Below are 26,515 nucleotides of genomic sequence, written 5' to 3' on the forward strand. Positions count from 1 at the left end.
GAGTATCAACCCTGAAGTCAGGAGGAACCTGAGTTCAAATGTGATCTCAGACACTTAACAATTCCTAACTGTGTCACACTGGGCAAGTCACTTAACCCCAATTGCCTCAGCAATAAATAAATGAATGAATGAATGGAAATAAAGATAAAAAATAAAAAATAAATGAAGTCACTCATTCAGAATTTTCAAAGTCTAGGTACAGGACAAAAGTCAAGACAAAAGCCCCAGATGCAGTGGATGACCTTCGTGTCCAATGTCTGGCCAAGCTCTACAATATCTGCTTCAGCCACCTTCATGGTCATTGGGAACAAATTGTTCTCATCTGCTCATTCTGCCCTGGCAAGCCTTCACATGCTTGAGTTGAACATCCCCCTAAATCATGGAAGGGTTTGAGTCTGTCGGTTACCCTCCACCTGGTTTACTCTGTCAGGATGATTTTACCAATGTGTGCCACTGCACATGTTACAGCTTCTTGAAGTCACTGGTAAAAGTTGCATGAAAGGTGGACACCAAAGGTGGATAATCAGTCTATGAAAAGGGCTCAGCAAGTCTTTGTACCAGAGGTACTAAGCCTCCCTGGCCACCTTATATGCCCTCATGTAAATGTAGCACCTCATATCCCCTTTTCACACATAGTCTTACCTATGTGATCTGCCCAACACTACACAGCTATTAATCAGCAGAACTCTCCAAATTTAGCACCCTTTCTCAATCATTTGCCTATTTCATTCATGGCAAGCTAGGAGGTGCCATGGTCTTCTGTCAGGAAGACTCAAGTTCAGATATGATTCTGGGCAAGTCACTTAACCTCCAAAACACCCACCTCACAGGGCTGCTATGAGGATCAAAAGAAATAATGCATACAAAGCATTTTGCAAACCTTAAAAATGTCATATAAATGTAGTACCTGTGGCACCTCTTTCCCCCTTTACCCATGATATCTGCAGAATAACCACCCCAGGTTCAGGTCCTCTGTAAGTCAATGTCCACTCTAACCCACCACTCACAAGCCTTCACTAATGCAGTCACTGAGTCATTAAAGTTGAGAGCTGAAAGCAACATTTAATTCCCACTATGATGCCTTACAAGTAGATATCCAGCTTCAGAGTGAAGATCCCTAAGGACTATGAAGCTACTGCCTCTCAAAACAGCCCTTTCTACTTTTAATTTAGAAAGTTTTTCTCAACATCAAGCCTAAATTAGTCTCTGCAACTTCCATCTCCTCATTTTGTCTTTTGGAGACACAGAGAATATTCACCTATCCATATAGCAAGCCTACAGAAAGCTATCATGTTTCCTCATCACTGCTCCACCAAGTCTTTTCTTCTCCAGGTTAAACATGACCACTTTCTTCAACCAATTCTTATATGATATTGATTCAAGGTAGTGAACCAAACTGGTTGGACATTCTTCAGCTATTTAATGAAGCCTTATGTACAAAAACAAATGTAATACTTAAGATGAAATTTGACAGGGATAGAGTACAGTGGGACCATTTCCTCCTTATTCCTAAAAGTTCTATGCTTCTTGATCCAGCCCAAGATCCCTTTCATTTTTTATGGCTACATGTTACAATGCAATTACAAGGGCACCTTCCAATGCTCTAAGACCCCTAGACCTTTTTCACAACACTATGTCTCCCCCATATTATACTTGTGAAGTTGTTTTTTATACTCAAGTACAAGGCTTCACATTTATCACCAATGAAAATTTAATTCAATGTTCTAGCTATCTAAAATCTTTTTGGGTCAGAGGCATAGCTAAGATGGTAAAGTAGCAGGAAGAAATATAGAAAGTTTCCCCTAATAAGATTCCTTCAAAGAGATCTAGAAACATACCAAACTGAAACCTGATAGGGAAATAAAAGAAATAAGTCACTGTGAGGCAACTTGCCAGACAATGTCTACAAAAAAAAAAGACAAATAGCAATATTGATTCTTGGGACATGGTTGAGCCAGGAGCATTACAGGACAGGATTATCTATACATAATGGCATACAGAAAGGCAAAAAAAATATATGCACAACATTTAACTTTAATCTGTATTATTGACATTTTCTCCATCCTTTTTTTTTTTTTTTTTTTTGGCTGAGACAATTGGGGTTAAGTGACTTGCCCAGGGTCACACAGCTAGGCAATGTTAAGTATCTGAGATCAAATTTGAACTCAGGTCCTCCCGACTTCAGGGCTGGTACTTTAACCACTGCACCACCTAACTGCCCTTATTGATCCCTTTCTTAAATCTAGCAATAAAATAACACATCAGGTTCTGATTTATAGTGTTTGCTTTCTTAGGTGTATATGTGCACACTAGATATTCGAATAAATCATTAAAAGTAGGCTCCAATACATCCCTGCATAAGAGTCACATTTGAGAGAGAACGATACAAGTGAAGAATATGAAGGGTCAACTTACTACAGGATGATGTTAAGTAACATTATTGCACTGTCCACAATAAGCATGCTCTTCATTGAGCATGGTATCTCCAATGAAATGGTAGTTCCACTGACCTTGATGAACTTGCTCCCCGCCAGAATTGTTAATGTCTTTGTTGAGCTTGCTCCTTGCTGGGCAGAGTGGTACCTTAGCTGTTCCTGCTTATTGGACACAACAGCATCTCCACACCATTCCCTCTAACTTCTGCTTCTCACTGGATTCTGTCGTGTGTCTGCTAGAATAATTTTTGCCTTTCTGAGCCATTTTTCTCTTGGGATACAGAGGTAAGGGAAGACAAACAGCTCTTTGGCCTGAAAATACACCCAGCAAACAAAAGCCAGGCAGATAGCTCCCAGGCCAAGATTAGAGTTTGTTTTTTCTACATCTTAGCCAAAGAATGAGCTTTTTGTTTCAGACAAATATTTACTGTTAGTCTCATTAATCACTCTTACATATTCCACTAACATCTCTAGCTAAGTTGCAAATGAATTTGAGCCAGGACAAAAGGAAATACAGAAAGATCAGGACACTATTCTTCATCTATACCTGTCTTTCATATATATCAAGATATCAAGATAGTTGAAGCAGCAAGACACCCTGCAGGAGAGAGAGGAGGCAATATTATGTGCCTTGCAAATCAAATTAATACTTTTACTTCCATCTCTCTTTAGACCCTGATGGAGGCAACCCAGGACACTGAGCCCAAAAACCTTGCAAATAGTAGTGTCCCCCCCAAACCATCAGACCTCCTCCCAACCCAGCCCCAACAATATATCAATGAGGGGGAAAATAATTGTGGAGAAGGGAACCACTTTCCTCATAACTACCAGCAACAGGTGACTAACTGGCATTCTCTGGAAAATGAGCACAGAATCCCTGGGAGTGGCAGCATCTCCCAGACCAACAGTCCTACTTCCACTCTACTCTAACTAGCCATCATCTCAGTAAGCATTTTCTGTGAAAAAAGGTGCCAAGTATCATCAAAACCTACCAATTACCTATGTCTGTCAAGCCAGTTGTTGCTAAAACAAGTCAATCTAGGGGAGGGAGAGAAGAGGTACAATGTGCCAGGCAAGTCAAGCCACCACTATTACTTTGATCACCATTTCCCCTCAGATCCTGATGGAGAGAATTCAGTTTTCTGAACCGAAAAACCTGGGAATAGTAATACTTCCAGCTGAGTGCCTTCAGGCTTCATCCTGGGAAACAGGCCTGCTTGATGAGATGCAACTTGGCAATTGGCTGTATCTATTGAAGACCCAAAAAATAATATACATCTTATCACAGAAGTCTTTTGTATTGTCAAATGGTTCAACATCATAACTGACATGATATTATCAGTGAAAATGACATTAAAGAAGAGAAATTAATATTTGTTTTGCTACTAGACCTTAAGGATTCTGAGACATTTCCATTTGACATGCCACTGAAACCATTCATATGTGTTCTCTTCCTCATTAGAATGAGTCCTCTGAGAACAGAACAGTTTCACTTTTCCATTTCTGTCTTCAGTCCTTAGCACAATGCTTTGCACAGTGTTCATTGCCTAATAAACACTAAGAGAGATGCAACTAGGTGGTACAGTGAATAGATCAGTGGGCCTGGTAAATCCGAACTCAGACACTTAATAGATGTGTGATACAAGTCATTTAGCCCTGTTTGCCTTAGTTTCCTCATTTGAATGAGCTGGAGAAGGAAATAGAAAACTGCTCCAGTATCTTTGCCAAGAAAACTCCAAATGGGGTCAATATAATCATACACAACTGAGCAACAACAAACATTAATTCAGTAGTAGGCCACACAATCAAGATCCCCCCAATATAAATTAAATTGTATAATTTAAATTTAAATTTATATATAAATTATATAATCCATTCACTAATTCAACAACAAAATCTAATTGCTTTGGTGTAGGTAGTATTTTGACCACATACAAAAATGTGAGCTTATTGGAGTGTGCCAAAGATGTTAAGAGTACAGAGGCTTGAATTGTGGTTTGGTTTCTGAAAGAATTCGGGCTTCATCTCCAAATCAAGCAAGGGTATTTATCTGGAACTTTACTTGGGGTAAGAGAAGACACACCCTGTGGGCCTCCTCCTTAAGATAGAGGAGTAACCCAGCAGAATGAAAAGAGGGTTTATATAGAAGGGAAAGGTTAAAAAAACAAAAAACAAAAAACAAAACAGAATTAAGACAGAGCAGGCAAATTGGATGATCTCGGAGAATTTTGGGGATATGTTTGGACAATCTCAGAAAAGTCTGGTTGGATTAAGGTATACATAGAAAAGGTAAAAGGCCATTTTGTTCAAATGAAGTCTAGGAGAGAGAGCAGAATTACTATGGCTGGGCAGCAGCTAAGATTCCAATCAAGCCATTGATTATATAATTTAATTTATCCAGGCAATATTTTGAAGGGACCTTGATTGTGTGGCCTATAGCAGCAGCAGCAGCATGACAAGAAAGAGCTCCACAGAGAACATCATACACAGTCACAGCAACCATGATCAACCATGAAAAACTTAGCTCTTCTCAGCAATACAATGATCCAAGACAATTCCAATAAACTTGGAATGGAAAATTCCATCCACATTCAAAGAAAGAACTATGGATACTGAATATAGATCGAAGCACACTGTTTTCACTTTTTTTGGTTGTTATTTTTCCTAGGTTTTCCCTTTTGTTTTGACTTTTCTTTCCCAACAAGACTCAGATGGAAATGTTAAAAATGATTGTATATGTATAATCTCTATCAGATTGCTTGCTGTCTTAGGGAGAGGAGAGGTAAGAGAAGAAGGGAGAAAAAAATTTGGAACTCACAAGTTTTATAAAAATGAATGTTGAAAACTAGCTTTACAGCTAATTTTAAGAATAATATACTATTTTTAAAAATCAGAAAGAAAGAAGGAAAAGAAAAGGAAGGAGGGAAGGAGGGAAGGAGGGAGGGAAGGAAGGAAGGAAGGAAGGAAGGAAGGAAGGAAGGAAGGAAGGAAGGAAGGGAAGGAAGGGAAGGAAGGGAGGGAAGGAAGGAAGAGAGGAAGGGAGGAGGAAGGAGGAAGGGAGGGAGGAAGGGAGGGAGGAAGGAGAGAGGAAGGAAAGAGAGGAAGGAAAGAGAGGAAGGAAAGAGAGGAAGGAAGGAAGAAGGAAGAGAGGAAGGAAGGAAGGGAAGGAAGAAGGAAGGAAGGAGGAGGGAAGAGAGGAAGGAAGGAGGAGGAGGTGGAAGGAAAGAGAGGAAGTGAAAGAGAGGAAGGAAGGAAGGAAGGAAGGAAGGAAGGAAGGAAGGAAGGAAGGAAGGAAGGAAGGAAGGAAGGAAGGAAGGAAGGAGGAAGGAAAGAGAGGGAAGGAAGGGAGGGAGGGAGGAAGGAAAGAGAGGAAGGAAAGAGAGGAAGGAAAGAGAGGAAGGAAAGAGAGGAAGGAAAGAGAGGAAGGAAGGAAGGAAGGAAGGAAGGAAGGAAGGAAGGAAGGAAGGAAGGAAGGAAGGAAGGAAGGAAGGAAGGAAGGAAGGAAGGAAGGAAGGAAGGAAGGAAGGAAGGAAGGAAGGAAGGAAGGAAAGGAAGGAAGGAAAAATCATGACCACGGACAATTAACCATTTTCTCTATCTCCTCAGCTTCTAGATCGGTAAAACACTTGCATGATCGACAAAGGATTGTCATGAAAAAAAAGCATTTTATAAGCCATTAGGCCCCAGAAAAGTGCTATAATGAGATGCCTGCTGGAGGCAACGGAACCTATTACTAGATTGCTCAATTTTCAGCCCCAGCATTTACATTTACAGCATTGGAAATCTGTCAGGGCCTGACTATTCTGTTGACTGTCTAAACTTTAGAAAATGATGGAGAAAAGACAAGAATCCTGCAGACTGTAGTCATTTTTCCCCTCAGTAAGCCGGTCGTTAAACATTTACCAGCACACCTTAGATAAATATTGCTAAACTTAGGATGGGGGGTGGGGGGTGGTTGTCCTATCTGTGGGCAATACGATCTCATTCTGCCTGATTGGCTCCAAAGAAGTGGAAAATATCATCTTCCCCAATGAAGTTTCACGAATCAAGTTACCCCCCCCCTCCCCACCCCCACCAGGGACCAAATCCCCGAGCTTTGCTCGCATATATTCCTTTTCAGCGTCCTGACGCAAGAGTACGTTTTCTTCGTTGCGCGGTCACGCCCTACGTCACACACAGGAAACACTAATTGACGGCTCGGGTTTCTCGAAACTCCCTCTCATCTCTACAGGTCCTTCCTTTCCTGTCAGTCACTAACTTTTGTCCAATAGGAGCCGGAAGGAAAGGAGGGGCATGGTACACGTCGTGCCGCGTGCGGCAGCTTGTGGCGTCAGCGCGCCCGCCGGCCGTGTCCATGGAGAGCCGCTGAGCTGCGGCGGGACCTCCCTGAGAAGGGAAAGGGAGGGGAGGAGAGGCGGAGGAGGCGAAGCGGGGAAAGATGTCTGCTTCATTGGTGCGAGCCACAGTCCGGGCAGTGAGCAAGAGGAAGCTGCAGCCCACCCGGGCAGCCCTGACCCTGGTGAGTTGAGTGTGTGCGCGGAGACTAGGTCCCATCCGGGCTCCTTATGGCCCTTGACATTCATTTCACCTCCATTTCTCCGGGTTATAGGAGAGGTCTCGGTGATGAAGGGAATGACTCCGGAGCCATTCGGGTTCCTCGGGCTGGGGAGAGGGAAAACTTGCCATCTGGAGCAATTGGGATTTCTTGGATTTCGGAACGAGCTAGGTAAACAAGTGTCGTGTCCTGAATCTGAAGGGTTAAAGCGGCTCTGAGAACGAACTACATTTCCCAGCAACCCGCGCAGCCTCCGAACCCTTAACCCAGCCAGGCAAGGGGTGGGGCCCCAAGGCTGTTTGTGTTGGTGATCCAGAACTCTGCGGAGCCGTGCGTGGGGCAGCGTTTTTGTTGTTGTTTTTAATAATTTATCGATGCTCTTTTAAAACATTGTCATTGATTAATTTTCACCCACAACCACGGAACACTTTGTATAATAATGATGGTAAGTACAGTCAATTAAACAAATTGCTTTGACCATGTCTGAAAAATGTGTTAAACAAGAATAGTGACTCATCAAAGGCACAAAGGAAAGATCAGAGGGGTTATTCCCTTCCCTTCTCTCCCCTTTCGGCTCCTAAAGGATCTAAATTTTGAAGATCACATGAAACTAAGCGACTGTAGAGATCATCTACTCCAAAGCTTGATCCTTACAGGAAAAAAAAAAAAAAAAGGTCTAGGAGGTAAAGGTGTTCTGCAGCCCCACAGATAGAAAGTTGGAGAGCCAGGTTTCAATCCAGACTAATGACTTCCAAGACCATCGATCATTACTTCAGCTACAGCTAGCTGCTTCCTTTACTGAATGTGCTCCTTTGACTTAACTAGAAAGATCGGATCTTAAACTCCCTCAGGGGGTTTAACCTATTTATCAGTGTCTTGAAAGCTTAAGAATACACACCACAAAAAGAAGTAAACATCAAATATGGCTAAACGTAGATATAATCAAACATCCAGAATTTGTGACTTTGGTTGATGGTAATTACAGTAAGAAGCACATTACTGTTTTGGGAGCATTCTTTTTCTCTTATTTTTCCCCTTTGATTAATAAAGAGCTTCTATAGACTCTGCTTCTTTGACACACATTAACTCTGAAAATAAGTGACTAAAGAAGGATAACTACAGAACCGAATTTTTAAGTGTTAAAATTGAAAGTAACTTTAAGGATCAAATGGAATAATATTTGTTAAAAACCTAAACCAGGGCCTGGCATATAATAAGCGCTATATAAATATGGATTTCCTTCCTCACTCATACATAATATCATAAATTTAAATCTGGAAAGGACCTTCTAGATCATCATAGACAAGGTAATGCACTTGTCCCTGGCTTGTTTCTTAACTCCGGTTCCAGTGTTCTCTCTAAATTCACACTAAATTCCTGGTTTTTTCTTTTTAATGCAATTGATTCTTTTTTTCCTCCCACCTAATACATCCTTAAGGACTCACTTCCTTGTAATAAATAAGCATATACTGGCAAAATAAAAAGTGGCTCATCCATAAATGTATGCCACATTCGATATCTATACCTATACTGAAGCCTTTGCCTGCTTTTAATTTTTATTTTCTTGTCAATATTCCTTTTATCACAAATACAACAAATATCCACAAACATAAACATTTCTCTGAACAGAAAAAGATTTGATAGCCATAAATTTCCATTATACATAGCTTGGGGAGGGGGGAGGGGGTTTGCTTTATATTTCAAATTTAACATGATAATTACAATAATGTTCTGTTGTGTCTACCCATTTCTGAACTTTCTTATGCGCTCTTCTTTTGGTATTTTAAAATGATTTAAAATGATTGATGTTTTCTTTCTTTTTTTATTATCACTATTACTATCCTGTATTTTTTTTTCCATTTCCCCTTCCTAAACATCCTTCCTGACTAAATAAAAACTTTGCCTTTTAACAAATATAATCATGAAAAATTCACAGATGTCTGAAAATATATTTCTCATTCTATTTCTCTATTTCATCACCTCCCTGCTAAAAGGCCGAACACATGAAGTCTTTTAAAAGTCTTTTAGAGATGTGATTGAGCTTTATATGGATCATAGACCTTAAAAAGTCATCGGAATGTGGCTGTATAGAGTCAGATAAAGGATAGAAAAGCAGGGATTGGAGTCAGGAAGACCTAAATTCAAATCCTTTCTTTTGATACTTTTTAGCTCTGTGATCCCAGACAAGTTACTTTACTTCTCTCAGCTTCACTTTCCTCATCTGTAAAATGGAGATAATAGCACTTATTTCACAAGGTTGTTGTAAGGATCAAATGAGATAAGTCTTTCATGGTCGCCCTCAAATGAGATAAGTCTTTCATGGTCACCCTCCTGTGCTACACAATTTTGACCAGGTCACTCCCCTATTCATTAACTTCCAATGGTTCCTTATTACCTCTAGATTAAGTATGAAACTATGTTTTCTTTTTAAAGTTTTTCATCAACTGACCTCCTTTTCCAGTTGTTTTATACATCATTTTCCTCCATCTGCTTTTTAATTCAGTGACTGTCCTTAATATTCTTTCCACAAAACACTTAATCTCCTAGCTCCAAACATTTTTACTGCCTATAAAACTATGCCTCTCCTTTCTTCCTTCATGTCTCAGCTGAAATCTTAATTTCTGCAAGAAGCCTTTCCTATTTTCTTGTCTTCTCTTTGAGAATATCTCCATCTATCCTTTCTTGTACACAATTGATTTCATGTTGTCTCTCAATTTCTGATTACAAACTCCTTGAGGAGAGACACTTTTTGCTTTTTTGCTTGTAACCCAGGTGCTTATTACAGTGCCTAGTGCATGAGAGATGTTTTAATAAATGGTTATCTGACTTGTTGGCCTGATTTTACAACATTGTGGTCATTTATATAGTTATATTAACTTCCGTCTGCCTCAGTTAATACAGATCTTCCCCGTTTTCTGAATCTACCTTTTTAAAATAACATTTTTTAGCAATAATATTCTACTACATTCACATACTTTTAATTTTGTTCAGCCGTTAAGGAGCCGTTGAATTTATTTCCTATTCTTTACTACAAGAGAAAGTTCTACATGTAAGTCTCTTCTCTCTGATTTCTTTAGAGAATAAGTTTGGTGTTGGATCACAGCGTGTACAATTTAGTGACTTTGGGGAAATCATTAAAAATTACTTCCTAGAGAAGCTGGACTACTTCACAGCTCTAGCAGTTTTCCTGCTTAAAAATGACTTCATAATGAATCAGTTTTCATCTCATTTGCTGTCCTAAATGTTAGTATTGGATTGGCTACAGAGATGAAAGTGATAACTGGTAGAAATTTTAATACCTAAAAAGGATGACCCATTTCATATAACCTTGCTTTTTTCCCCTCAGATTTCTTCCTTAACTTGTTCTATTTGTCAATGATCCACTTTTCCTTTTTTCTTCTTCCCCTTATAACTCCTTTAAGATATTAATGCCTCTTAACACATATCTCCCCACTGCTGCTTTTAATAGAGTTGCAAAATTTAGATTTGGACCGTGCCTTTCCCAAATCCAAAAACTATAAAAAGACATCATTCAAATACAAATTTCTGAACATATTTTCTATTTCCTAAATTTAGAAATGTATTCTATTGATCCAAACATGTTATTCTTTATTTTTATCAGATTTCACCTCTATTAAAAATGTTGGGGGAGAAGAGTGACAGACATGAACATAGTGGGATACTTCTTAGTCCACACATTCTTCTATTGGACCAAAGCATTTGTGCTTTTTGAATCCAGGATTTTTTGACTGAGCAACAAAACTAGTGGTCTAGCAACAACCACCAGCAGGCCTGAAGCTTGGTTTGTCAGATAATATGTATTATATCTTTTATTTCAGAGCCCTTTCAAAAAAGATGTTTCATTTCAAAAGGGTAGCTTCTGAATAGTTTCATTAATGCTTCTTAAATAGTTTCATATATAACCTTCTGTAAATTAATGTTAATCTCATAATTTTTTAAAAGTTAGTAGTTGTTTTTTAAGATGCTTAAAAGACCTCAATCCTTGTGCTACTAATCCAGTGCCTAACAGTGGGGGAGAATGGGGGCAGACTTCGACAATTTTTACTTGTGAATACCAAATTAGTAGGTGATACATTGTTGCTAATAGACTTTTTTCAAAAAATAAAATAAAGTAGATCCAAGCAATGGATACAGTACTTTAAAATATTTAAGCACAAAATGTGAAAACTGGAATGTAACCAAGTTTTTGTGTATGATGCCCAGGAGGGGAAAGAGGTTCAGACTTGAGTTATTGTTCCCCATTGTGCAACTTAGTAGCTCTGCTTACCCTTGGGCAACTTGTTTCACTTCTGTACGAAGGAAAGTGATTTTATAAATTGTCAACTCCTCTGTAAAAGATGAGCTATTATTATGAGTCTTATTGAGAAACACACTAAATCTGCGCAGCAGGTAGACATCTAACTATTTAATTTTCTTTTATTTTTCAGACACCAGCAGCTGTGAATAAGATAAAACAGCTTCTTAAAGATAAACCTGAAAATGTAAGTAGGAAATAATGTATAATCATGAAATACAGACTATGTTGGGAAATTAGTTTACACTTAGACTACATAGGACAATACATAGTAGGAAGAATTCTAGATTTTATGGAGAGCATTCTTTCTAGGCCTCCCATTTTTCTCATCTATAAAAAAGACGGAGTTGGAATAAATAATCAAGGGTCTCCTCACAACTGAAATCTATAATTTCTTTATCTAGAACAAGTGATATATGTCCAGATTTGTGTCTTGTCTATCCCCTGAATATATTTTGTATTTCATCATTTACTTGTTGTCTCACACATTAGAATGCAAATTCCTTAAGAGTAGGAGATGTTTTTATTATTCCCATCCCCAGAACTTAGCAGTGTCTGAGACTTAGTAGGAACTTAATAGTTATTGATTGACCAGAGGGAGAAAGAAACTACCAAGTTAGAGGTGATTTCCAGATACATTTCCAATTTGGATTGTCATTCCATTTAAAATCAATTAAACTTTCAAAAGGTTATGGAGCAAAAGATAATGAATGGGTTTATTTATATGTTATTGCTATTAAATAATACATATCTAGAAAAAGTAAAAATCAGACTTATCTTTTGTACCTGCCCTTTTAAATGACCTTGATGCAGTTCATTTGCTTCTGAATCTTCACAAATATAAAATGAATAGCAGACATAGCAGAACATGTTCCTGAAAGTCAGGAGACCTGGGTTTTAAGTCTGACTCTGTCTGATTAGCTATTGCCCTCAGTGAATCTTTTTTTTTAATGCTGATTTTTTTTTTTCATTCTGTGCTATGTTAAATTTACTTTACACATCTAAAACAACTACAACAAGTTGGTTGTTGTTTTTTAAGATGCTTAAAAGACCTTAATTCTTCTGCATCATTCCAGTCCCTACAAGTGGAGAAGTAAGGGGGCAGACTTGAATAATTACTACTTTTCAGTCACTTTCTTTGAAGAATACACTTAGTTTAACCCCATCATATTATGTTTCCCCAAACATGTTCTCCTAAGTATGAATAAAACATTTATTTTGTTCTTTCCTTTCAAATTTTAAGTAGCAATATACTTAATATATAAACCTAAAAATACATAGTCACTAAAGTTTGCCATCCTCCAGTGATATTCTTGAAAAAGAACAGGAATTGTTCTTTTTCAAAAAATGTAAGCATGCTTTTGATTATTTTCTATTCAATTAGGATTGAGGGATAGAGGAAGAGGAGAAAGCCAAAACCATGAGGAAACAGTCATTTATGAAAATTAAGACATTGTAAACTGCAATATCATCTTAAGGCCCATAGAAGGAACTTTACATTTAGTTCTGATAATACTATGCTTCAGAGTTTTGAAAAGACTAATGTTTTACTATATCTGATTTCCTATTTATAGAAAGTGTCAAACTGGAGATAATAAGAAATGTACAGTGAGTCATTTTATCATACCAATAAAAAAAAATTGTATGTGATGCCTCAAACTTTAGGATTGTTTGTTTGTTTGCTTTCCAGTGAAATAAAAGTAGTACCATCAGACTAGGGTACATTTGTAATCCCTGCTATGGGGGGGAAGACTGAAGTTGGTGAAAGTTGAGTTTGGAAATTCTGAACACTTAGAAGGGTAATGCCAATCAAGTGTCTACATTGAATACTCATAAATTGAGTATGGTAAATACCCAAGAGTGGAGGGCCTCTAGGCTGCATAAAGATGGGCAAAACAGTCCAGGTAAAAAATGCAATAGAATTAGGCTCTAACCCATGAATAACCACCACACTTACAGCCTGGATAAAACGGGGAAGACCTAGTTTCAGAAAACAATTACACATACATAGGCAAAGATTTTCATATAAGATTATATTCTGTGGCAATATGCTGTACAACATTATTTTAAATGTTCACATCCATTCCTAATAGTTATTTTCTGCTTGGTTATGTCTTCCCTTGTGTGATGCAAACTTTGGTTTCAGAACCTTTCCAGTGTGAACATGAATTGTCCTTCAGATTTTCTTGAAGAATAGGGGCAGAAGAGAGGAAGCTGTGCTTGTGAAACACCGTCAAGGTCTAATCTGGCTGGAATGTGGGGCAAATGAATTCAGAAAAAATAGTTGACCAGGAAACTAGAGAACTAGGTTGAGACAAAATCTTGATTTCTAAGAAAATTTTATTCTGCCTACACAATAGATATGAATGAAAGTTTTTGAGAAGTGGGGTGAAATGAACAAAGGTATAGGTTTATAGGATAGACTGGAGAGAGGAAAGACTGCAGAACAGTTTATAAACCTGTTGAAGTAAATTCAATAAGAAATATTAGGTCCTGAACTGGGGTGGTAATGAAGAAAAGGAGACAGGTGGAAGGAGATGTAGTGATAAAATGTAACAACTGTTTGCCTGTTGGGGGAAAGGGAAGAGCATTCAAAAACAGGTCTTAATCCTGAGTTATGGTAAAGGTTGTGATGCCATTAATAAAACTAGAAAGGTTAAGAAAAATATCAGATTTGGGGGAGGTGGTGTAGGACTTACCAGTTTTTGAAAATGAAAACAAAACCAGAGGAATAGTATGCATCCTCCTTAGGATTATATATTATATAAAAAGAAAATTATGTGCACAAATGTAGAAGTGAATAAACAGAATATACAGAGAAAACAACTGATAAACTTATGGATGTGCATTATATTTAAAATTTCATTTTTAATTGTAAATCTTTATAAACTTATTCTTAGTTTCATTAAAGTCAAAGTTGTTTGTTTATTTATTTTTAAATTTAAAAAGGAAGTGGCCCTTTAGAGCAACAGTCCAAAAGGTGTACAGAATATAGAGTTCTGGAATTGGTATATGTTTCCTAGTACCAACAGCATTCTGTTCTGTAAAGGTGGATTAATAGAAAGAGACAAGTAGTCCTTGGCATCCTAGGGAATCTTTTAGGACTTCTGATCTCAGGTTTGTTTGGGAGATTATTTTAGTGCAGAGACCATTGGAGTAGACATCAGGAGAGTCTAACCCTGATTCTGCTACTAATTTGATGAGTAACTTTGAACAGACTTCATCTTTCTGGGTCTCAGGATTTTTTTTTTTGTTTATTGTTTGCTTATTTGTTTTTAATGAGAGCTTAGATACTAATGTAATGGGAGTCTGGGGTCTATAACACTCTCTTGTGGCCCATTTGTGTTGGGGACCCCTCCACTTGCTCTTTAGAATTCATAACCAAGTTCTAAAATAATCCAGGGCATATGAGTAGATATTTCTTCATTAATTGTCATTTCTTTCATTCAGCTAGCATTTGGCCCAACTATACCTCTTTCCCCATAAACAGTTGCTTGTATCTATATATTAATACCCTTAATCTCCGGTTTAAATGTTAAAGTTACTGGCCATACAATATTTTAATAAGTTAATAACATATAAAGACATGAATTATTATTTACAATGTATAAAGACATTGGAGTTGCTTCTGACTATCACTATAGTTTGGCTTCTCATTTATATAACATGGTTCTACCATTTCAATTAACTCCAGATAACAAGCCTCATCTCAAGAATCTTTTTCATCTTTTTCCTCTGTACTTTATTCTGTCTCTTCAAAGATGACTTCTCACAAAGTACTCTTTATAATGTTTTTCACCATGTAAGTTTAAGGAGTTTTCCCAAGAAAACTTTTTCTTCTATTTTGTCCAGTTTCACTCAGACCTTCACTATTAATTGTCTTAGGTCTCTCCATAGAGATTCAAACTTCATAGAGTAAAATTGTTATGCTTCAAGTGCTCTGTGTTTTGTAGATACAAGTAAAATTTTTATAGCTTCAGCAGACATGTTATACTAACATAATTTTTTTTTTCTGATGACAAATGTTTAATAATCAGTTCAAAAAAAATTCACTAATAGACTTTTAAGTTTAAACAGCATTATTAAAACTTTCTCCATCAGTTTAAATTTATACAGTCCAACAATAATTTATAATTCTCCATATTTAACATTTGCCAGTTGCCTAGGTGTAAATGTTTATACTGAAACTTAATTTTTTTTTAATTTTTTAAGCTTTTTATTTTTAAAACATAAGCACAGATAATTTTTCAATATTGATCCTTGCATAACTGTGTGTTTCAAATTTTCTCCTTTCCCCCACCCCATCCCCTAGATGGCAAGCAATCCAATATATGACTAACGTAAAATTAAGAGGAAAAGAAATATTAAAATGTTTGGGGGTTTAAAAGGTCTTTTTGTAATAGAGAAAGATAGTCTATCTTAAGTGCTTTTCCTTAGTGAACAGAATATGATAAACTTAATGAAAAGAAGCTTATTTCTGCTTAATCTTTACACAGAGCCATTTTATTTTTTTTTTTTTTCAGTGCCATAGAATGTTTTATTTTGGATCTCTTTGTTAACGCTTGTGGTATTTTAAAATTTCAGAGAAGCACTAAGGATTTTTTTTTAATAGCCTTTTATTTACAGGTTATATGCATGGGTAACTTTACAGCATTAACAATTGACAAACTCACAGAGCCATTTTAATCAGAAAAATAATTATCCACATTTTCTAGTTTACAGATGGATAGAGATTAATAGCTGAGTTTTGAGTTTGTTATTGTTATCTTAACATGAGAGCAAAATTTATGTCTAAGAAAAAGCATTTTCAATTCTCTTTCAGGTAGGTCTGAAAGTTGGTGTCCGAACCAGAGGCTGTAATGGACTTTCTTATACTTTAGAATATACCAAGACAAAAGGAGAGTCTGATGAAGAAGTTGTTCAGGATGGTAAGTCATTTCTTAAAAATACTTGGCAATTTGATGTCCCCAAATCTTATCCTTCTTCACTGCATGAAGCATATGCTACTTCATCTAGTGAGCCAGCATTGTTGAGCTTTTTAAATAATAAAAAGTCATTTCATTCATCTGCATTTGTCTGCTTTTCTTAGACAATTTACAGGAAGCTAATGCTTCTCCTTGTGCCCCCAAACAACCTTGTTTTTTTAGTTGAAGCAGCAGCCCCACAACTATTCAAATGATTGGTGCTAGTCTGTGCTTTGAGGAAATTCTTATCTTTTTTCTTGGCCTTACTTCTAGGCTTTTATAACTAAGAATTGTGTTTTGCCTGGAATGTTTTATCTCCCAGCTAGCTGGCCACGATCTCATAAAAGTTCCTTTGAAAGAGAACTGAATAATTCACCTTATGGAAAACTTCCCAATTCTAGTGTGGAACACATGGTATGAAGTGCCCTGGATTGAACATGATTATACCTTAGATGCTGAAATTTGGCTTCATTTGCTTGTTCCCTTTATCTGAGGAATGCTAATAATCTCTTGCCACATACCCTTCTTGGGTTTTTTTTTCTTCCTTTAAAGCCTAGGGAGTAACAGGTTTCTGAGTCTGTTAATGAAAGCTGTTTTGAAAAAATTACTTCTAAAATTTAATTCACTTAAAAGAACTTTCTTGAAACAAACAAGATTTTATAAATAAGATTTATGCTTAAATACAATTTATTCTTTTACAAAGAGAAAAGCAACCATTCTTTGGTGGCTTTTTTAATCCAGATTTTCTACCAAATATTGGTGGTGTCAAATTAGGCCAGACTTTCTATTTTATATATGCTGTTGTTTCATTACAGTTCCATGATAATTACCAGTATTGTTAAAATAGTAAATATTAGTTTAACAGTCATTGTGCATGGCTCAAAATCAAACAATGGAATAGCCAAATCTGTTTTGAAAAAATAATAATAAAAAGGACATGATACTTGTTTCCTGGGAATAATTTTGGTGCTTTTGGTAGGTACAACCTTCAATCTTTATAAAATTATTAGATTCTGTTCATTTTTAGCATCAGTTGAATGCAATTAAAGTAAATCCAAGTTTTACCTGGAAACTTCATTGATTTGCTCTTATGCAGAACTCTAGCACCCTATTGTAATTGCTTTTATATATGAGTTGTAATATTGGTACAAGAAAAAAAAAAAAAAGGAAACTAACAGAATTTCTAAAACATACACTGACTTCCTGTTTAGCTTTGTAGCTTCTGTTTGAAGTTCACTTCTGCTTTGGTTTGGCAAGCTCTACAAGGATGTTCAGGCATTGTGTAACTTATGTTTTGTTTTCCTTAAGGAATTAGAGTGTTCATCGAAAAGAAAGCACAACTAACACTTTTAGGAACAGAAATGGACTATGTAGAAGACAAATTGTCCAGTGAATTTGTTTTCAATAACCCAAACATCAAAGGAACTTGTGGCTGTGGAGAAAGCTTTAACATTTGAAAACTCAGGACTACTTTGTCATTAAATACCAAGAATGCTCGTTTTCAACGATGTGGCTTTCTAAAGAAATCATGTTTCTTTCAGGTTCTGGGCCTTGTAATGTATGGCTGCCTTATGAGGAAAATAAAGTTAATGCATTTTGAAAATGAAACCATTGTGTTAAATTCCAGAAAAAAAGTGGTCTTTGTACCATCTTTTAGGTGACAGATTGAATTCTAGAAAATTTTTGAGGAGCACTATATTCCTATTCTGTAAAGAAAAAAAAATTCTTATTCTGAGTTTATATCTCCATTTGTTTTTTCTTTTAGAACAAATTTTCATTATCTTTGTCTTATTGATTAGATCAGTCTTACATTTCACATAGTTGTGCATGTAGTGGATATCTGATAAGCAGGCATAATTGTGGAATGTTTTCATCATTTCTGCATTTTAATCCTTGATTTGGGGCTCTCAAAATTTAGAGGCAGAAAAATCTGGCTCCTGGTGGCAAAGGACTTTGGAGATCGTTCACCTAACCAAATTTGTTCAGTGTCTTTTAAAATGTTTATCAAAATTTTCTTCATCAGGAGACCTTAACTTGTAATAGTCATGGTCACTCTGTGTAGATAAGAATTTTTAGGAACACTGCAAAGAATTTCTAGGTAACGATGCTTTCTAAAAGTAAAAATCTAAGGTCTCTAAATTTTAACTCCTTGTTTCTTTCATTCTGGTTGTATTGCTAAAGCATGAGTCCTGAGCTCATTTAGAATTTTATTCTTCAATGGAATCTCATAGGTCACCTAGTCCAGCCCGCAAAAGGCCTGATAAGGTAGGGTGACCTCCCCAGGATCATGGCCTTGAGATCATGGAACTAGCTAATGGCAAAGTCAGGACCTGAAGTTTCTTAACTCAAAAGCAGGTTTTTTACTTTGTCACAATGCGATTGTCTGCATCTTTGTTCTTAAGCAGTAGAGGGAAGTAAGGATCTGTTTGTCTTGATTGTAAAAAGAACAAAGTTACCTTTTTAGTTGGTTGGTATGTTAACTGAATTCCTTAGTCCTTCACTTCATTGGAGTGCTGTATTTTCCTCAAGTGACAGAATTTGGTGAGAAAGCTGTTTTAAATTGCATTTTTTCTTTATATCTGTATAACCACAATTCAAAAAGTCAAGGAGGGTGAACAATGGAGCAATCTGAATATTCTTTTTTTAAAAAATAGTGTAATTATAGCTGTTGTGCTTCCTTTCAGTAGAATATGGCTGTCTTTTCTAAAGTTTAAAATTTCATTTCTGAATCCTAATTTGTATTGCTGGAAAATTAAAGGAATAGCCTTTTTAAAAAAATGAACGTAAGTTAATATTCTTCCCCACAATTTTCTCTGACAGTGTTCATTTTATATCCTAGTTCTTGATTCTGCAGGGTTTGACACATTGAATGCTTTGTTTTGTGTGGTAGTATCTATGCTTCATGTTTGAAAGTTAACACTGTCAGAAATGAAGTAGTTTTTGAGTTCCTTTAAATATGATTGTCATGTTCATATCCTGCTCACTTGCATCCTGTTCATAGGAACCTGATGCACAACACGCACAAAACTTTGAAAAGTAATATTATGTAAGTGCTAGTAACAACTTGTGTAATTAATATTATTTTGTTCATCCATTTATAATTTGTGCAATAATGTGTGTAGAAGTCTTTGTTGCCAATAAAATTGTATCATCTGTATAAGCATGAGATTTTCTTTTTTTGAAGGTAAATATGTAAGTGTTATAGGCTAATAAAAATCATCATTCGCAGAAGGACAACCCTCTTAATTTTCACCCTCATGTCTAGGCTACTGCCTGTCATAGTTCCTAGTTGGACTTCACACCTCTGGGATTTCCTCTTTCCCCTCTCATTCTACCCTACAAATAGCACTCCTTCAGTATTCCTCAAAAAAGGTTTTCATCATGTCACAGACTGCCTTGCTCAAGATTCTAGCAGTCACAATTGAAACATAACCTCTCCTTCAAAGCCCCCCATCATTCATCAGTACTTTTCACCAGCCTCATTTCTTGTTGTCTCCTTATTCAGACCATCCACTCAGCAAGCTGATTTTGGATCTTCCACACAACTTAGTCCTTCCTGTCTTTTGAATGTGCCATTCTTTCTACCCAAAAATAATGTTTATCATATCTGACATTAAAGAGCATTTATATCTGTTGCTTCATGACATCCCAGTGAGGTAAGTGCTAATAGGTATCCTCTCCACCTTACAGGTGAAACACCTAAGGCTCCAAGATTATACCACCTAGGTACCACCTAGGATGAAACTAAAGTGTTTCCAAAGGTGAGGCAGTTGGACCACATTACATGAATTTTTTTGATCCATTTCTGAGATCTGTGATTCTAAAAGTCTTGGGTACCTTGTTTACTACCTTGAAACCATAATTTCAAGAAATCTTATTTTTCCTACCTAAAATCACTCTGGGCCACTGTACACTTTGTTCTGAATATGTATAGTCCATAATATATTCATTTGAATTTGATTTATGGCTGTGGCCAGAACTGCATATTTCACGGTTGTGCTTTATACTATGTGATACAGTGATACATAGTAGGCAGAAGAAAATTTTTGACAGACTATCTTCATTCTAGGTGAATGGAAATCTTGGTGACCTGAACTTCAGCCAAAAGAATTATATTAATTTAGTCTCAGTCCTCTATCATTTCTCATTTTTTCAAATCTGCATCCCTTTGCAAACCATAACAGGCTCTCTCTTGAGAGGATATCTGATGCTTTGCTACACTGATTTTTTGATGTATTATATGACCTACATGTAGTTATTTGAATTCTCTAATTGCTCTTGGTTCAAGAACCAATTGGCTATTTTTGTCCACCTGAATTTTTGATTTCCTTCACAGGCTAATTGTATATATTTCAAAGTCCAATTCTTTTTGTACAGCAAAATAACTGTTTGGACGTGTATACTAATATCGTATTTAATTTACACTTTAACATATATTGGTCAATCTGCCATCTGGGGGAGGGGGAAGGAGGAAGAAGGGGAAAAATTGGAACAAAAAGTTTGGCGATTGTCAATGCTGTAAAATTACCCATGCATGTAACTTGTAAATAAAAAGCTATTTAAAAAAAAACAACCAATTGGTTCAATTTAGCCTGTAATAAATAATTCAAATTAACAGATTTTTTTAAAAAAATAGCTCTTCATTTTCAAAATACATGCAAAGATAGTCTTCAACATTCACTCCTGCAAATCTTTGTATTCCAAATTTTTTTCCCTCCTTTCCCCCATCCCTCCTCCCTAGATGGCAAATAATCCAATATATGTTAAACATATGCAATTCTTATACACATACTTCCATAATTACCATGTTGCACAAGAAAAATCATATCAAAAAAGGGAAAAATAAGAAAAAAAAGGCAAGTAAACAAAAAAGGTGAAAATACTATGTTATGATCCACATTCAGTCTCCAGAGTTCCTCTCAAGATGGCTCTCTCCATCAGAACTCTATTGGAATTGGTCTGAATCACCTCACTATTGAAGAGTCATGTCCATCAGAGTTGATCAACACATAATATAAAATTCTCTTGGTTCTACTCATTTCACTTAGCATCAGTTCATGTAAGTCTCTCCAGGCCTTTCTGAAATCATTCTGCTGATCGTTTCTTATACAATAATAATATTCCATCACAATTCATATACCATAATTTATTCAGGCATTCTCCAATCGATGGGCATCCACTCATTTTCCAATTCTTTGCCACTACAATAAGGGTGGCCACAAACATTTTTTAAACATGTGGGTCCTTTTTCCTCCTTTATGATCTCTTTGAGATACAGATCCAGTAGAGACACTGCTGGAGCAAAGAGTATGCACTTTTGGATAGCCCTTTGGGCATTCCCATGGGAATGGGAACATTTTTGTTTTGATTGGGGGCAGGGTTCATATTGATCTGGAAGATTTCCAGCATTTCCTGTTGATCAGGAAGCAACATTTCTTATGGGTTGAGACCTGAGAAACCAGGAAATTTAGAAACCTCTGAAAACACTAAGCTGCCTAAAGGCCTAGATGAATTTCTATCTGGATTTAGTTTGCAGTCTCATGTAATTCATCCTAGAACTAAACTATTTGCCCTTTGAGGCATATTATCTATATCTTAAGGCCAAAAAACAAAACCCCTAAAGTTAAGAGAAGCTGTGCCCAAAGTCAATTAGCTAATAAATTCCAGAGGTAGAATTCAAATCCAGATCTGACTCTATAACACAGTCTCAACAAGAACCACAACAAAAATCTACCTTTCTTTTAATTCAGTTCTAGAATTTCTAAATCACTTTGTGGGGATACAAAGACAAAAAATGAAAACACTTTCCTACCCACACAGACCTGTAAGAGCCTGAAATGTACCAAAGAGATAAGATACCACATATTCAGATGAGTTAACAAGATAATTTCAGAGAGGGAAAGCACTAACACTCTTCTAAAAAGCAAATTCTTTTGCCTTTAGGAGGAAGTACATTCCAGGTACAGAGAATGGAATGTTTTGGCCAGAAGAGATTTCATACTTGGCTGCCCACAGCACTCCCCAGTGTATCCCAAGTCAGACTCGGGGAAGCTCATAGTCTAAAGAGAGAAGAGAAAAGAGGCTGGGATAAAGCAGTAAGAGATGCACATTCACAAATGGCATAATCTGGAGGAAGAACTAGCAAAGGAAACTGAAGAGTAGTCAAATAGAAAGGAGATCTAGAAGAGAGCAGACACACAAAACAGGAGTGAATGTGTAGAAAGTGATTGACGGTGCTAAAAGCTACAGAGAGGTCAAGGATCCCAACTGAAAAAAAGCCATTCAAATTGAAATTAAAGAGATCATTGGCAATTCAGTTTAATGATGAGGTTTAAAGCCAATTTGCAGAAGATTTAGGAAAAGGAGGCATTTTCTCAAAAGATAGCATCAAAACCATTACATAGAAGTTCCAAAACTTCTATTTTTGTCCATCTGCATTTTTGATTTCCTTCACAGGCTAATTGTACACTACTTCAGAGTCCAATTCTTTTTGTACAGCAAAATAACTGTTTGGACATGTGTACTTATTTTTTATTTAATTTATACTTTAACATTTAACATGTATTGGTCAACCTGCCATCTCGGGGAGGAGGTGGGGGGAGGAAGGGAAAAATTGGAACAAATGGTTTGGCAATTGTCAATGCTATAAAATTACCCATGCATATAACTACTAAATAAAAAGTTATAATAATAAAAAAAAATCTTTTTTTAAAGATGCCATCATAGATAGACCAAGTGAAGATGTTTTTAAAAGGTGGAAGTGACAAGGACATGTTGGTACACAACAAGAAAGGAGCCAATGGATGGAAAGAGACTGAAGGCTAAAGTCAGAATAAGAGAATGGAGAAATTAGGAAGTAGTGAGATGAAAGATGCACATAGAAGGATTTATTAAGTCCTATATAAAAAAATTTCTAGCAATATTAATTTTGCTAGCAAAAAAGTGGAAAGATTAAATACTCATTATTTTGAGTATAGGTAAATAAGTTGTAGTATAAGATAAATGATTCAGTGAAACAAGATTTTTTTTTTGAACTGATGTAGAGCAAAGTAAGCAGAACCAACAGAATAATTTAAGAAATGACTACAATAACTTGAGGAAAAACAGCTCTGGAAGACATAAAAACTTTCATTATTGCAAAAGGCTAATTAATGGTTTATAACATAACTGATTCCTCTTTCAAATTCAATGAGATAGTAAACTACAGGTATACAATGACACATACTTTTCAGAGAGAACCAATATGTACATTATTTTGCTTGACTATTTTCTTCTTAGTAAAAAAGTTCCAATAGTCTTGTGATAGAGAGAGCCAGTTACACCCAGAGAGAAGTCTTCTCAGTGGTTACTGAGTGTGGATCACAACATAGTATTTTCACTTTTTTTTTATTGTTGTTTGTTTGATTCAATATCAGAAACTGATATGATTTTTACCAGTGGAAATGACATTTAAAGAATAGGCACTGAGAGGATTATGGGAAGATGGCAGAGTAGGTCAGAGCTCTCCAACAAAACAAAATTGTTCTTCAGGGTTAACATAGACCAGTGAAAAGATTTGGACAAAACAGAGTTATATTCCTCCTAGGACAACTCAAGAAGACCCCAAGAAAGACCCTAGGATTGAGGTTTAACTTGTGTGAAAAGTAAACACCTCCAGGCTAGTAATGGAGCTAGTAAATTCAAAGGTAGTCTCAGCCTAAACCACAGGAACTGTCTCCTCTGGTTCAATAGAATGGGGAGTTGGGTGTCTGAGCTTGGAAAGACTGAGGGAATTTCTGATAAAGAATGCCAGGCTCAGCTGTGGTACTAAGGCACTCATCTTGGGTGAAAAGGAACTAGCACAAGCCTAAAGAATGCAGAAGCAATGGGGCAGGAATGCTGCTGGCTGTAGGCACTGAAAGAAGGTTGGAGTTCTTAGTTTTGGACTCTATACCAGAGGGGAAAATTGAAGTGAAACAAGAGATCTCTCCTCCCCATTCCCAGGATTATAGGTGGTTCACTAATAAGTTCTTATATTTTTTAAAAAATTAGCAAGCAAAGGAGAAAGAAAACAAAGTTACTCTGGGAATAGGGATGAGAGGAGTCCATCTGCATAGGAGGACACTGAAATTTAAAAAAAGCCTCTTCTACTCTAAAGAATAATATTAAATGGCTACCTGTCCAGAAATAATTTATAGAATTCAAAAAAGTTTTGTTTGTTTGTTTTTTTGCCAAGACAATTAAGGTTATGTGATTTGCCCAGGGTCACACAGCTAGGAAGTGTTAAGTGTTTGAGGTCAAATTTGAATTCAGGTCCTCCTGACTTCAGGGCTAGTGCTCTATCTACTGCACTACCTAGCTGCCCCTCCCCCCCAAAAAAAGATTTTAAAAACCAACTGAGAAAAATTAAGAAAAAAAATTTTTTTTAATTATCCAAGAAAAATAAGATTACTAAAAGTCAACCAACTAGAAAAGATCAGAGTTTTAAAAAAGAAAATAATTCTTTGAAAATTGGAATTAAGGAAGGTGAAGCCAGTAAAGCTGTAAGAAGTAAAGAAATAACAAAACAAAATAAAAAGAATGAAAAAAACAGAACAGAATGTGAAACGTGAGAAAAACAAATTTGGAGAACAAATCAAGAAGAGAAAACATAAGAATAATTGATTACCTGAAAGTTGTGACCAAAAAAAGAATCTTGACATAATAATACAATAAATAATCAAAGAAAATTGTCCTGGAGTGATAGAACATGAGGAGAAAAGTAGAAATAGAAAAAAAAAAAAATCTACTGCTTACTACCTTAAAGAGAATCCTACAAGGAAAAGACATAGGAGCATCATTACTAAACTTTGAAACCCCTTATCAAAGAAAAAATTTTACAAGAAACAAACAAAAAACTCCACAATTCAAATATACTGGAGCTATAATTAGAATTGCACATGATTACAATCAAAGACTACAGGTCCTGGAATATTATATATTGACAATCAAAACAAGTAGGCCTGTGGCCAAAAATATAGCCAGCAAAACTAAGCATAATATTGAATGAAAAAAAAGAGGACATTCACTGAATCAGATTTTTAACATTTTGTCTCAATCAAATCTGAGCTAAATAGAAAATATTACATATAGCATAATTTAAAAGCTCCCAATAAAAATAGTTTGTTTTATATGTGGAAATGTAAACCATATGTCTAAAATTGACATTAGTAATTGGATAGTTCAAAAGAAAGATTGGGGCAGAGCTGAGTGTGATCTGATCCTCAAAACCAAAATTGTATAGGAAAAGGTAAAAATAGTAATTATGCTATACAAATGATATGCAGAGGAAGAATGGACACAAAAGCATTAGATGGGGAAAGAAGGCTGGTAGTTCTGAAAATTCACTCACATGGGTTAAATAGGGAACAATATATATATACATACCATGAAGGACATATTATCCTCCAAAATCTATAAAGAAATAAGGAGAGAGGGAATAGAATAAGATAGGATGTATAAATGAATGGCAGTGGGACAAGATGTGAAAATTAATGGGAAAAGCATAAAGAGGATAGAAAGGGTGGCAGAATAAGGTAGGGTACATAAGGGTATTTAGATTAATGACAGAAGGATAAAGAGAGAGAGAAAGGATGAGGGAGCCATGGGTTGGGGGTAGTTAAGTATTAGCATGGCAAGTTAATGAGTAGAACTTAAGTAGAAGAGTTAAGAGGGACAAGAAATAAGAATTATGCATGGACACTACAACAAGATCAGGAGTAAAATTTACTAAAAAAAAAAAAAAGAGCTAGTAATAATCATTGATCTCAGACAAAGTCAAAGTTAAGATTCAATCAAGAGAGAAATCCACATAATATGTCAGCCATATTAATATTGTTTTTAAATGCATGTGTGTATGTATGTGTATACTTGTGTATATATAATGTGTGTATGTATGTATGTATGTGTGTGTACATAAATTTATGTATGTGGGGGGTGTATAATATGTTTAAACATGTTTGCATAAATATATCAGTGTTTAATTGATTGCTTTAATTTAATTTAATTTAATTGATAAAAGAATGCTTGACTGCTTGAAAAGAGGTAAGGGAGATGAAAGAGAGGGGAAAAGAATAAAATAAAAAATGCACAGCATAGAACAAAAGAATAACCCACAAGGAAGCAAAGAAAAGATGGACAGTCATCAATATAATGTCTTCTATTATGCATGTTTTCTTAAAATGGAAATTTAGTGTTACCTATTTTGAATTCTTTCTGATAATCTGCT

The 26,515-nt window shown here is 36.0% G+C and overlaps 1 protein-coding gene across 4 annotated transcripts; it reads left to right on the plus strand.

Annotated features, from left to right (window-relative positions):
* Window positions 1–6,652: 6,652 nt before the first annotated feature.
* On the plus strand, window positions 6,653–19,429 carry ISCA1 (iron-sulfur cluster assembly 1). 4 transcript variants are annotated; one of them, XM_023497280.2, is made up of 4 exons: window positions 6,667–6,954; window positions 7,045–7,161; window positions 11,439–11,492; window positions 16,128–16,234. In XM_023497280.2, the coding sequence occupies exons 1-3, from the start codon at window positions 6,729–6,731 to the stop codon at window positions 11,456–11,458; spliced, it is 363 nt and encodes a 120-aa protein (XP_023353048.1). In that variant the 5' UTR covers window positions 6,667–6,728; the 3' UTR covers window positions 11,459–11,492; window positions 16,128–16,234. The 4 variants fall into 4 exon arrangements, with proteins under 4 accessions (XP_012398087.1, XP_023353048.1, XP_003761346.1 ...); XM_003761298.4 differs by lacking the exon at window positions 7,045–7,161 and adding an exon at window positions 17,578–19,429 and having other exon boundaries at window positions 6,751–6,954; window positions 16,128–16,233; XM_012542634.2 differs by lacking the exons at window positions 6,667–6,954; window positions 7,045–7,161 and adding exons at window positions 7,177–7,435; window positions 17,578–19,429 and having other exon boundaries at window positions 16,128–16,233.
* The last annotated feature ends 7,086 nt before the right edge of the window (window positions 19,430–26,515 follow it).

Source organism: Sarcophilus harrisii, chromosome 1, assembly GCF_902635505.1.
Source record: "Sarcophilus harrisii chromosome 1, mSarHar1.11, whole genome shotgun sequence".
NCBI classification, from domain to species: Eukaryota; Metazoa; Chordata; class Mammalia; order Dasyuromorphia; family Dasyuridae; genus Sarcophilus; species Sarcophilus harrisii.

What these genes read in the sequence shown, in the direction of transcription:
- ISCA1 (XM_003761298.4), top strand. Translation starts at nt 6,874, where the DNA reads ATGTCTGCTTCATTGGTGCGAGCCACAGTCCGGGCAGTGAGCAAGAGG. An exon ending in CCCGGGCAGCCCTGACCCTG is followed by an intron (nt 6,955 to 11,438) that starts GTGAGTTGAGTG and finishes TTTATTTTTCAG; the next exon opens with ACACCAGCAGCTGTGAATAA. An exon ending in TGAAGAAGTTGTTCAGGATG is followed by an intron (nt 16,234 to 17,577) that starts GTAAGTCATTTC and finishes GTTTTCCTTAAG; the next exon opens with GAATTAGAGTGTTCATCGAA.